At 31.5% G+C, this 12,765-nt stretch overlaps 1 protein-coding gene across 4 annotated transcripts; it reads left to right on the top strand.

Moving 5' to 3' along the window:
- The first annotated feature begins 6,832 nt into the window (after positions 1–6,832).
- LOC133690709 (beta-1,3-galactosyltransferase 7-like) lies at positions 6,833–11,153 on the top strand. 4 transcript variants are annotated; one of them, XM_062110973.1, is made up of 11 exons: positions 6,833–7,198; positions 7,321–7,429; positions 7,545–7,600; positions 7,696–7,886; positions 7,988–8,051; positions 8,960–9,032; positions 9,120–9,240; positions 9,334–9,421; positions 9,534–9,659; positions 10,009–10,118; positions 10,382–11,153. In XM_062110973.1, the coding sequence occupies exons 1-11, from the start codon at positions 7,101–7,103 to the stop codon at positions 10,528–10,530; spliced, it is 1,185 nt and encodes a 394-aa protein (XP_061966957.1). In that variant the 5' UTR covers positions 6,833–7,100; the 3' UTR covers positions 10,531–11,153. The 4 variants fall into 4 exon arrangements, with proteins under 4 accessions (XP_061966957.1, XP_061966959.1, XP_061966958.1 ...); XM_062110975.1 differs by having other exon boundaries at positions 6,834–7,198; positions 7,705–7,886; XM_062110974.1 differs by having other exon boundaries at positions 6,834–7,198; positions 7,542–7,600; positions 7,705–7,886.
- The last annotated feature ends 1,612 nt before the right edge of the window (positions 11,154–12,765 follow it).

Genomic DNA, 12,765 nt, shown 5'->3' with positions numbered 1-12,765 from the left:
ATGATTTAGAGAGTGTTAGAGATAATGATATAAATTATTTTTTATAGTACTTTTCATTTAAAATATATTTAAATAATATAGATTTTTAAATTTATTTTTATCACTAACATTCCAACATGATTCAAAAATATAAAAAAATATTTTTTAAAAATATTTAAAAATTAACAAAACAACAATTCAATCGCTATGCCAAATATATCTTTAGATATTTTTATTGGAGAGAAAGAAAGTCATTGAATTATGACAATAAAAGAAAATGTCACTGGTTGTCATTGATTCCAGGCATAAAAGATATTGATTTTGGTATCAATTCATTCCTTTCGTCAAGAGAAATTTGATGGTGGTTTTAAAAAACTTCAATATTACCTTAAATACAAATAGAAGCCAAGAAAGGAAATTCTTATCCGGTTTGATTTTGTGTTCTTAAGTTGTTTTCTTGAGTTTTTTAGTTTGATAAATTGATTATTTTTTAATGTTATAAGGGTGTTATTCATGTGATTTTAGATTAAAAAAATTAGATTATTGACCCAAAAAAATCAACCCATGATTTTTCATCCACTAATTGTAGCTGAAATCGAGGCAACAACAAATGAAACGTCTATTTTTTTTTTTAAAAGGACGACAAGTCATTTACCCTTTACAGGAAAAAAAAGGGGGGGTCTAAACGCACGGGCATGGACTTGAGGTTTTGTTTTTAAGGCTTAAGCATCCTTGGCCGCCCAGGCCAGACTTGCGTGCCTGACCTCCTATTATTATTGTTGTTGTTGTTGTTATTTGTCCTTTTCTTCTTCTTCTTTCAATTACATTCTTTAGCTTTTTTTAAAAAAAAATCCATCTTGATTTTTGTTATCATATAATTAGCTATTTTTAATTTTTTTTTATTAAACCCAATGAAGTCCATGATTCAAATTGTGAATTAGACATATTAAGCCACGAAACCAGAGTTAATCCAATATATTTTAGTCTTTTTTATATTTAATTTTTTTCTTTCAATTTCATATATATATATATATATATATATATATATATTTAAAAAATCTCTATTTCTGCTATCACATATTTAGATAAAAAATAATTTTAAAAAATAAAATAATTTAACTAAATGGATCTCTAATCTAGGTCACGAGTTTGACGAATTAAACTAAGAAATGAGGTTCGTTTCAATATAATGTAGCCTCAATATTTTTTTTTAATTAGTCTTCATTGTATGTTTTGTTTTGGTTTTCGAAAGATTAAATGGTTATGATTTATTTTTTATAAAGTTATTATGATCTCAGGATACATGTTATGAGTTTAATAAATTAACCAAAGTTGATTAGAATTAATTCAACAAGTGTGTCAATTTTATGTTTTTTTGAATCCTTGTTTTTGGATCTTTCTTGGTCACCTAGGAAATTTTTTTCCATTAAAAAAATCATCTCCAGTATAACATAAATTAGTATTTTAGTTTAAGCCCATTTGTTTTTGTGTTTTAAAAATATTTTAATTTTTTTTTGTTTTTTTTTATTGCTTTAAATTAATTTTTTTAGATTGTTTTATTGATATTAAAATAATTTTTTTAAAATAAAAAAATATTATTTGAATATATTTAAAAAAAAACTTTAAAAAGCCACTGCACACTAACATTATAATGCTTACTATTCATCTGCAATCCATTCGGTCGGCCATGTCTAGTCATTATCCACCAATATCGAAATGAAATTGAAAAGACTCCTAAAGTAAAAAGATTATACATTCTTCTGTTCGACTCATCTCCAATTTTCCATCCAGCCGGCCACCATGTTCAATCACCGGCTAATCCTTATAAATTTTTAATAATTATTTTTGAAGGTATTTTTTATTTAAAAATATATTAATTTTTATTTTTTAAAATTAATTTTTTATACTAACATATCAAAACAATTTAAAAATATTAAAAAATTAATTTAAACTAAAAAAATTAAAATTTTAAAAAATTGCTACCAGCCCCAAAAACAAACTGAAAGGGCTATTTCGTTCATCTCCTGTATCTCCTTCTCTTATTCAAGGCAAAAATTGAAATTGAAATGTCCATCAAAACTATATTGGATTTGATTTGAATTGTTAATTCAAATAAAAACTTATATAGATCGATGTTACAACCACCAATCCCGTATAAAATAAATAAATTATTTAAAATTAAGAATAAACCATCCACTATACGATTTTAAGTTTTATGAATACAATTTAAATTCAACCAAGTCTGAAGACCCTGTTTCTTGCTATCGCTTCCATAAACCATCCCAAAGCAACTCCTTTGCTACCGCTTTTCTTCTTGCCCGATATTCCTCTTGCTATCGAGCTTCCTTAACCTAACTGGTTTTATTGATGGCAGCATTCCACCTCCCCCGCCAGAAATTCCGAATCACTCTACATCCATTCCTGAACCAAATCCTCCATGTGCAACTTGGCTTTACACTTGGACTCGATAACTTTTGAGGTACGTAGTACTTTCGAGAAAGCTTTTGATCTTGCATCAGAATATAGGCAGTTGCAGCTTCATGTCCGGCTTCAGGAGTTAACCACTGACGACAAATCTCTTTCTCAGTTTCTCCAGCTAGTCAAATGCTTGGCTGATGAACTTTCTGCCCCTGGAAATCCTCTTTAACCCTCTGGATTCAATGCTATTATTTATAAAAGTCTTGAATCATATTATCATAGCATCATTGCAGGTGCAGCCTTATTTGTTCGATGATAGCAAGCAAATTTATATGATCTACATGGTCAGCTTCTGGCGAATGAGGTGTTTCTGAATCATGTCAGGAGCAAATCTCCTACAGCCAATGTGGGCGTATAAACCATCTAGTACCCACTTTAGCAAACTGGTGGTCTTTTTTCTTCAGCTTCCCCTCAGATCATACGGAAAATCCTCCGGAGGAAATTTCATGTCAGGAGGGAGGTTAAATCCTCTTCGAAATGGGTAGGCTTAACAATTAAGAAGAAGGGGTCCTGCCAGGTATGTGGCTGGAATCACCATACCACTGATTGCCGTCGTAAACATTATAAACCTGCTCTATCTGCGTGATTCAGAAGCTGCAATCTTGTCTATGTGGGCATTTTGTCATCCTCAGCAATTCTCGAGCCCTGAGATTTCTCAGCATCGAGTTCTTTTGTCCACTTGATGCTGTATCCCCTTTGCAAATGTACTAAGCTGTCAGTATCCAACAGTTGATTGGTATTTCCAAACTAGCACATGCTTGAATGATTCAGATAACACTTGAAAGTTCAAGTGGGCTTTAGAAAACCAGTCGTTTCTCTTCAAGCACTTACTGCTATGATGTGTATAGCCTCTGGGCCCTAAGCCCAAATCCAGTATACCAGGAAGCCTGCTATTAATGAATAACGAAAGATATAAAAAAGGGAACCACCGGCTGTTTGAGAGAGGAGACTGTAGTTGTTTTTTAAAATATTTTTTTTGTTATTGTGAATTAATTAGATTAATTAGGAGGGAAAAAAAACTTTATGCAGATTAATCAGGAGTAGGAGAAAACTATGGAAGGAATAGAGGATTAGTGATGGATAGAGCAGAAGGTTGATTAGAAATACTTCATTCATTCATTCATTGTTTGTTATAATTTCTTAGTTGTTTTTCTCTCGGTGCATTCTGCTGCTTACAGAGCAGCAGTACAAGGGATTTCCTACAAAATAGGAATTCCTGACATCCATTAACCAAGCCACGCGTTGCCTCTAAAACAAAGAAAGACAAAGTACAAACATAACATAAAACGCTGCGTTGGACATAAACATTAGTAAATGAAACGCTGCGTTGAAACTATTTGAACGTGCAACGGTCATCTCTTCCTCTCAATACAGAGCATTGACCACCACTTCTGGATTCTGAGCAGAAGCAAGCAAAGAGTAAGGAATCCTCAACCCTCAATTTTCGGCCAATATAATGGTGGTCAGATATTAGACTAAAAAAATCAACATGTTACATGCTTTTTAAAAAATATATAAGAGATGAAGGACATATCATTCACCATTTTTTTTAAAATATAAGCCCCAAGCATGAGTTGGAAGGTCTATGGGCTTAACTTTTTGTTTTTAAAGATCAGGATGCGCTGGCAACCTTCCCATGAATCACTTGATTATTTTTTTTATTGAATTTTTTTTAAGTTTTTTTATATTAAATTATTTTTTATTTTTTTGGATCTTCCTAGAAGAACCCATCAAGATGCTTCTAAAAACACTAAAGACAACTATTTTTGGAGGCTGGAAGACACTGCACACATCGCTTACATCAGGTGGGTCTTATCACGCCCTTGCATGTGCCCTTTACACTTCATATTCTTACTACCTACTTCATTTAATTTGACACATTCATTTATACTCAATCTTTAATTGAGTCACATATTCGATCTGATCTATATCCAAGTATTTTTCTTTTAACCCGGCATCTAATTATCTTACGACCCTTTAATTTATATTTGCATTACATTCAACTCAGATCTAGTAAAGGCCTGTTTAGGGGGGTAGAGGAAAGAGAAAGAAATAGATAGTTCATTGACCGAGTTAGTATGTTATGATCGTGCCCATAAAACTGGTCGTGAGTTTGGTGTTTAACTTGTGTTGAATGAAGTGATACAATATGTATTTGTCTAAATATCAAAACAAGAAAAAATGTCATTTTAAAAAACTTAAAAGAAGTTAAAAGCCTTTAAATAAATTAAAAGAAATACAAGGATGCTAGTCATTTTCTAGGGTTTAGTGAGAAAAAAGGTCAAGGATACCTCCAAACTTAAAATTCCATTGCTTTATTTTAAAAAAGAAGTCTATCAATGTTTCTAAGATTCCTTATTTCCCAGGATTGAAATTTACGGTCCTTGTGGACTTTTATGTCCAGCCATATGTTCATATATCAAAAGGAAAACAAGTCAAGCAAGAAATTTGAAATAAAATAAAATAAAATAACAAAGCATCAAAATTTGGATTGACCAAGCAATATTGATTTACCTTATTTTTAGGCTATAGCAAAATATCTTCAGAAAAAAAAAAAAACTACATCAAAAGAATTGGAGATAAAAATCAATGAAGTTTGGTGTCACCTAACACCGTTTATGCCTCACCCAAATAGTGTGGAGAAGGTTTAAACACGTTTGTTAATAAAAATATAAAAAAATGTTTGTGTGAATTGGTGCTGTGACTTCTTAGGCACCGTTTGGGAACGCGGCTGCGACCGCGTTCTCAAAAAATTTGAAAATTTTTTGTTTTTTTTTTTGCTAAAATTTAATATGGTTTGTACGTTTTGGATCGTTTTGATGTGCTAATGTCAAAAATGATTTTTAAAAAATGAAAAAACATCGTTGGCATGTATTTTGGCACGAAAAGTTATTTAAAAAGCACCCGTAACCACACTGCCAAACACGCTATTAGCACTCCAAAACATAGTGAGGCGTGTGTTAATTATTGAAAATTCTTCTAGTACCAGCCTACCAGGCGGAGATCCAAATACATGTTTTCAGGTCAAAAAAACGAAAGAAAAAAAAGGACGTGCCCTTGTTTGGACGAGGACCACGTGGTTTGGGCCTGCCCAAGTGAAGAATTTTCTTTGAGAATTTGTGTACCATAAAAAATAATAAGAACATGTAACTCGTTTTTTATAATCAGAAAATAATTGATGAAAGACATATTTGCATGGATTTTATATTTTATCTATGAAAATAAATAAAGTGGATGATTAAAATACACAAACATAAAAACTGAGATGAAAATTAGTCTTAACATCAACGTATGCATATAATAAAAATTAAGGATGTGTTTGTTTTCTGAAAAGTGGTTTCTAGAAAACTACTTTCCAATCTTTCTTGTGTTTAATTGCCATTAAAATTGATCAAAGGAAAACACTTTCTAGTCAAAGAAAAATTTGACTTGATTTTTATGAAAGTGTTTTTCTATTATTTTGGATGGAAAACACTTTCTAAAAATTGTAAAAAATTTAGAAATATCATATTATTTGTAGATTATATCAAATTTGGTCCTCAAATTTTTTATTGCTATATATATTTTGTTATGAATATTTATTTTTCAATTTCATCCCTTATAATTTAATTTTTATACTAACTTTGGTCCTCATTTTTATAATTATTATTTGCTTTTCTCTTATTATTTTTTATTGAAATTTTTTATGTATCAAATTTGGTCCTCATTCTTTTAATTGTTACTTATTTTATTTGAAATAATTTATGAAATAGTAATTATTATTATTTTCATTTCTTCATCTTTTAATTATTTTATTTTTTAGATTTGATCTCTATTATTTTGATTATTATTTATTTTATTTGAGATAATTTATGAAATTATATTTTTTTAAAATTTCATTCTCATTCAACTTTTTAATTTGTAAGATTTGTTCCTTATTATTTTAATAAATTTTAAAAAAATAAAATATTAATAAGTTATTTTCTAGCTTATTTTCCATGACATAACTAAACACTAGAAAATATTTTTCAACTTATTTTTCATTACACTATCAAATATCGAAAAATAATTTACTTTTTTAAAATTTATTTTTTTTTTAAAAAATTATCTTCCAGAAAAAAAAAGACCTAAGCTGAAAATTGAGTTTCAAACGTATACACAATTTGGCTACATGAACAAAAATGTAATATTTTCCCACTTTATATCAAATTATAATTAAATCAAAAATTTCAAATTCGATCATCGCTGTCAAAAAAAAAAACAAAAATAGTGTTCAAGGGGCACTTTCATTATACTGCCGCGTGTCGGGCCAACCCGTTTAACATTTGCAACCCATGGGCACTAGGGGTGGTGCATGCATATACAGCAACCACCATAAATCGTGGCGTGACTGACTGGGCGAGGAAGAGGTGTCGTCGACGTGAGATCCACGCCCTGACATGCACGACAAAAGGTCGCATATTTGAGGCCTAACGTTTGACAGTCAAGGCGCGTAATTTCATCGAACCATGTAAAAAGAAAAAGGAAAAAGAAAAATCAAACACACTCATAGTTCTCCGCGTACTTCATTATATACGATAGTATACACAATACAATAGAAGAACAAAAGGAAGACATTAGAAATTTATCTTCTCTTCTGCGAATTATTCAATTATCTCACGGCAATGAAGGGCCGAGTCACTACCAAAGCCTCTGCCCCTGCGAAATGGATTCCATTTCTCTGTGTATTTTGCTTCGCTCTTGGAATTCTCTTCTCTAACAGGTCCACCCCCTCTCTTCACGCATCTTTTTCTTCCCTTCCATGTTCGACCTTTTATTTTTGTTTTAGTTTTTACTTACCGTCAAATCTTGTTCACGAACTGCATCGTGCGTGCGTGTGTGCAGATTATGGGATTCCTCAGCTGAACCCAACGGTCAACAGCTCCTATCCCAGCGTCGACATGAACAAGAATTGCAAGTCATCAATGGCGATTCCGATTCCACAACTAACAAGGTTTTATTTTATTATTCTCTTTTATCACAAACCATCAAAATTAGTTTGCCCATCCTTTTGATTTGACTCTTGCCTTTCTTTTTGGTTCTAAAGTCATCGTTTTTCTTTTTAGAAGCTCTCGCAGAATAAAGATGTAATGGACGAAGTTTTGAAAACCCATGAAGTAATTCAGTGAGTGTTTCTTGCACTGACCCTAATTTATCTTTTCTATTTTCATTTTCTCCATCTTTGTTAACATTGGTTTCACCTTTGTGGACTTTTTGGAGGCCCACCAGATCATTAGATAAGTCAATTGCAGTGCTTCAAACGCAATTAGCATCTAAGAGTTCTCAAGAGATGAGTTTGAAAAGCTCTGCTCCCGTACTAAGGCAGAAAGTGTTCATGGTTATTGGGATTAACACTGCTTTTAGTAGTAGAAAGAGACGTGATTCTGTCAGAGAGACTTGGATGCCTCAAGGTTTTAGTTGTCTTCTGTGCATTTCTTGTTTGTTTCTGAAAAACCGGGTGTTTTACATTGATGGTTTTAGTCATTTTTCAATTGTTTTGTTTATTGATTAGGGGAGAAGCTTGTCCAATTGGAGCGCGAGAAGGGTATTATTGTCCGGTTCATGATTGGCCATAGGTGAATTGATTTGTCTTTGCCCCTTTTAATCATTTATTGTGCAAGTCTGAGAAGTTTCTTTATTACCTTGACACCATCTGTAGGAAACATTTTTATTTGCAGTGGTTTAGAAGACTTGATCTTGTAAGCACGTCAAACTCATTGGATTAAGATGGTTCCTGTGGAATCGTCTAATTGTTTGCTAGATATATTTAATGAATGTATCACTGTCTTTTCCAAGAGGCAAATGTGAATGTATCATCACTTTTTTGCTGCATCTTTATATAGCATATATGGTGGCTATTCGTTGCAGCTAGACTTGATGATGATGCTCAGTCATCATTCTATCCACGATCTTTTCATGTGGAAAGAAGTGGGGGATACATAACAATAAAATACACAGACTATGTGTCCTTACTCTTTTAACTGCATAATTTCTCTGAAATCAAGGCTTCATGTGGTCCTTGCAAGTAATTAATCAGTCTTTGAGATGTTTGATCTTATATGCATGCTGTCAGGTGGTATTTTTTTCTTAAGAGATTTGTCCTCGTGGAATGTTAGTTATTTACTAATACACACTTCCCTAGATGAATAATCAAGAAAATTGGTCAGTGTTTGAGAGCTTGGTTTGAGTTAAAGGTTAGACTCTGAAGATGAGGGAAGTAGGGATTGTCCTTTGCTACTTTCCTCTCTTCCTCCTCATTGCTTTCTGTTCCTGTCTCTGAGGTTTCTGTAGTGTTGTTGAATGGCAATATCCAGTGATATAACTTGCAAAATTGCAAGTAGTTGATCTGAAAGATCATCTTTAGAACACCCTGACTATAAGTTGACTTGATATGAGGCTGTATCTTACTATGGATATCTGCAAAAAATTCTCCATTGAATTGAATTGAAATTGACCTTAATGGTATTTGTATTTATTGTTTCAGTGCAACATCCAACAGCATTTTAGACAGAGCCATTGATTCAGAAGATGCTCAACATAAGGATTTCCTTAGGCTGGTAAGAAAACTATGATGCTTTTTCTGTATCTTGAAAGATAGGATATACTATGCCAGGAGTCCGATCTAATTATATTAAAATTTGTAGGAGCATGTTGAAGGATACCATGAATTGTCTGCAAAAACAAAAATTTTCTTTTCCACAGCAGTTGCAAAGTGGGATGCAGAATTTTATGTCAAGGTGGATGATGATGTTCATGTTAATCTGGGTATGCACTGGTTCTTAGCATCTTCGAAAACATAAGCTCCTTGAAATATTCCCCGTTACCAAAGATGATCTCACACACTTCTTTCTTCTGTAGGTATGCTAGCTTCTACACTTGCTCGCCATCGATCAAAGCCCAGGGTATACATTGGATGTATGAAATCTGGACCTGTTCTCTCCCAAAAGTAATTCTTCTAGACCCTTAGTTCTATACTGATGAGAATATTAATGTTCTTTATCTTTTTGTCTCTATGAATTGGTGTTAAATATATCTTAAAATTCCTTTCTATTCTATAGGAATGTCAAGTATCATGAACCAGAGTATTGGAAATTTGGAGAGGAAGGGAACAAATACTTCCGTCATGCAACTGGGCAGATATATGCTATCTCAAAAGAACTTGCCACTTATATCTCCCTTAACCAGTAAGGGTAGCAATTTCCAATAGGAATTTGGTTGGCGTGATTCGCCTTATGGCCTGCCATGTATAGATTGTTGAGCTCTATTTTTGTTAATACTTGACCTGGCATCAAATTGTTCGAAAATCAATTTCAGGTTCTGATAAAAAAAATTATGTTCAATTCCAAATGGTAGTTACAAAAATCTAATCTCTTGTGTAATTGTGGAACATATTATAGGTCTATTTAGTACAAAAGCATGAAAGATCATTGGATCAAGTAGCATCACAATTTTGATGTTTTGCATCTCACTTGTTGTTCTTTTTTTTTTATTTTTTCAAGACAGTTTATGTTCTGGTTCTTTTTGTTACTGCAGGCCCATATTGCATAAGTATGCCAATGAAGATGTGTCTCTTGGTGCATGGTTTATCGGTCTTGAGGTTGAGCACATTGATGACCACAGCATGTGCTGTGGGACACCACCAGGTATTGCTCTCAAATTATCGGTGCAAACAGCTTTTTTAGCTTTAAATCGAATTGTAGCTAGGAACATAAAAAAAATGTTAAAAGGAGAACGGATTGTGGTTCATGCTTAAGATTGTTACAAGTCTGAATATTGGGTTTTAATCTAATCTTGCAAATGACATGTCTGGAACAACTATGCATTTATATGGTTCTACCCTTCTCCTTCTTCATTCCGCACATGATACTCTTTATTTTTAACTGGTGTTTATACTCTGCCACTTCAGACTGTGCGTGGAAGGCACAAGCAGGTGATGTGTGCGTTGCATCCTTTGACTGGAGCTGCAGTGGAATCTGCAAATCAGTGGAGAGGATCAAATTCGTTCATGAAAAATGTGGTGAAGGAGACGGAACTGTATGGAGTGCTCTCTTTTAAATTAGATGGGATTGTATTTGGTGGCAATCAGATTATGAAGTTATTCAATTGTGATTAGTACGTAGGCGGGATGCAGAGGGGAGATAAGGCAGTCCACACAGATATGGTACATGTCTCCAAATTTTGAACATATTGCTTCTTCAACTTCTGAATGATGCCTGTTTGAAGAATGCTGGAGCAAGACCTTTGGAATGGCTATTTATGTAGAAACTTTTGATCGGAACCTGCATTGAAATATGGGTTTTAGAAGATAGTGATCCACAGATCTTCCAGCTTTTTTCTTGGCGTGGGAGGGTGCACGGTGTATGTACTCCCCAACGCTATACTTTCAGATACGGACTTAGGAGTTGAGTCACTTAGTTGGGGAAAACAGGAAAACAGATAGTTAAATGTAATTTATGATATAGATACACACACTAGCTGGCGTGCTGCATTCCAGCAGAAGTTTTCTTTAGTAGCATTAGCTTCTTTGAACAGGCAACACTTTTTTTATTTGGAAAAATGGGGGCAAAAAGAAAAGGATGGCATTGCTTCTGCTTCTGAATTCTGATGCAACTCTTATCATCATCAATGTAAATTTTAACATTCAAGTTTTTAATGATTGATTTCGATTCTCCGGTTTTGATGGCTTTGTATTTCCAGGTTTCGGCAAATTCCGAGCTTGGCTTTGACCAGAATGGCAAGTCAGCTACATTTTGTTTGCTCACCTTACTTGAGATCACTTTTATAAAACAAAAATTGAAATAAATTATAAAATATAATTTTTAATTAATTTAATAAAAAATTTAAAAAATAATTTTTTTAAAAAACTAAATACAGTTATTTATGTTAATCTGTTAAATTTATTATTTAAGTTATTAGATCAGAATAATCTCATAAAAAAATAAATTATGAAGCTTAATACAAATAAATAAAATGTTGAAGAATTAAATTATAAAAAACTCAAGTCAATCAGGTTAATCCACTAAACTTATAACCTGGATCATAAAACTAAATAATTTTATATAAAGTAAATTAAAATAAAATATTAAGCTCAATACTAGGCAAATTAAATATTAAAAAATAAAAATAAAAATATTATTAAAATAAATTATTAAGCTCAATACCGACAAACTAAATATTAAAAAATAAAATTAAAATTTTTTAAAATAGAAAATACTATTAAAATAAATTCATAGTAAAACACCTTTATCTGTTAATTTAAATGTTAAATAAATTAAATTTGCTAATAATATAGTAACGTTTTTGTTTACGAATTATGACGTTTGTTCCTGCACCTCTCTCTCTCTCTCGACGAAGTCTCGAAGTCAATGAACTAAAGTCTCTCTCAGTGGACTTTTCTTGTTCATCCTAAATTGAAATCTCTTCCTTCCCTTCTCCTCTCTCTCTCTCTCTCTCTCTCTCTCTCTCTCTCTGTAAATTGAATACACATAGAATAGGATAGGATAGAATAGAAAAAAAATCAACCTATACCCTGTTTGTTTGCTGGAAAATATTTTTTTTAAAAAAATAAATTTTGAAAAAAATAAATTTTAAGAAAGTAAATTCCGAAAAAATATTTTCTGATATTTGATAGTGTATTGAAAAATAAGTTGGAAAACACTTTTCAGTATTTGGTTATGGTATGGAAAAGGAGCTGGAAAATAACTTATTAATGTTTTATTTTTTTCAAGTTTATTAAAATAATGAGGAACAAATCTTACAAATTAAAAAGTTGAATAAGAATGAAATTAAAAAAAAATATAATTTCATAAATTATCTCAGATAAAATAAATAATAATCAAAATAATAGAGATCAAATAAAAAATAAAAAATTGAAAGATGAAGAAATTAAAATAATAATAATTAATATTTTATAAATTATTTCAAATAAAATAAGTAACAATTAAAAGAATGGGGACCAAATTTGATAGATAAAAAATTTCAATAAAAAAATGATAAGGAAAAAGCAAATAACAATTATAAAAATAAGGACCAAAGTTAATATAAAAATTAAATTTTAAGAGATGAAATTAAAAAATAAATATTCAAAACAATATATATATAGCAATCAAAAGTTTGAGGATCAAATTTGATATAATCAGCAAATAATGATATTTCTTAATTTTTCACAACTTTCAGAAAGTGTTTTCCGCTCAAATTTTCCAGGAAAACACTTTCTTGAAATAAAGCCAAATTTTCATTTGACTGGAAAGTGTTTTTCGTTGATCAACTTTTCTAATGGCAAATAAACAC

This window comes from Populus nigra, chromosome 4, assembly GCF_951802175.1.
Source record: "Populus nigra chromosome 4, ddPopNigr1.1, whole genome shotgun sequence".
NCBI classification, from domain to species: Eukaryota; Viridiplantae; Streptophyta; class Magnoliopsida; order Malpighiales; family Salicaceae; genus Populus; species Populus nigra.
Note: the sequence above shows the minus strand (reverse complement) of the source record. Positions and strands in the feature narration are given on the sequence as shown.

Coding starts and splice junctions, on each gene's coding strand:
- LOC133690709 (XM_062110972.1), top strand. CDS start 7,101: ATGAAGGGCCGAGTCACTACCAAAGCCTCTGCCCCTGCGAAATGGATT. Junction 8,052..8,959: donor CGGTTCATGATTGGCCATAG/GTGAATTGATTT, acceptor TTATTGTTTCAG/TGCAACATCCAACAGCATTT. Junction 9,660..10,008: donor ACTTATATCTCCCTTAACCA/GTAAGGGTAGCA, acceptor TTGTTACTGCAG/GCCCATATTGCATAAGTATG.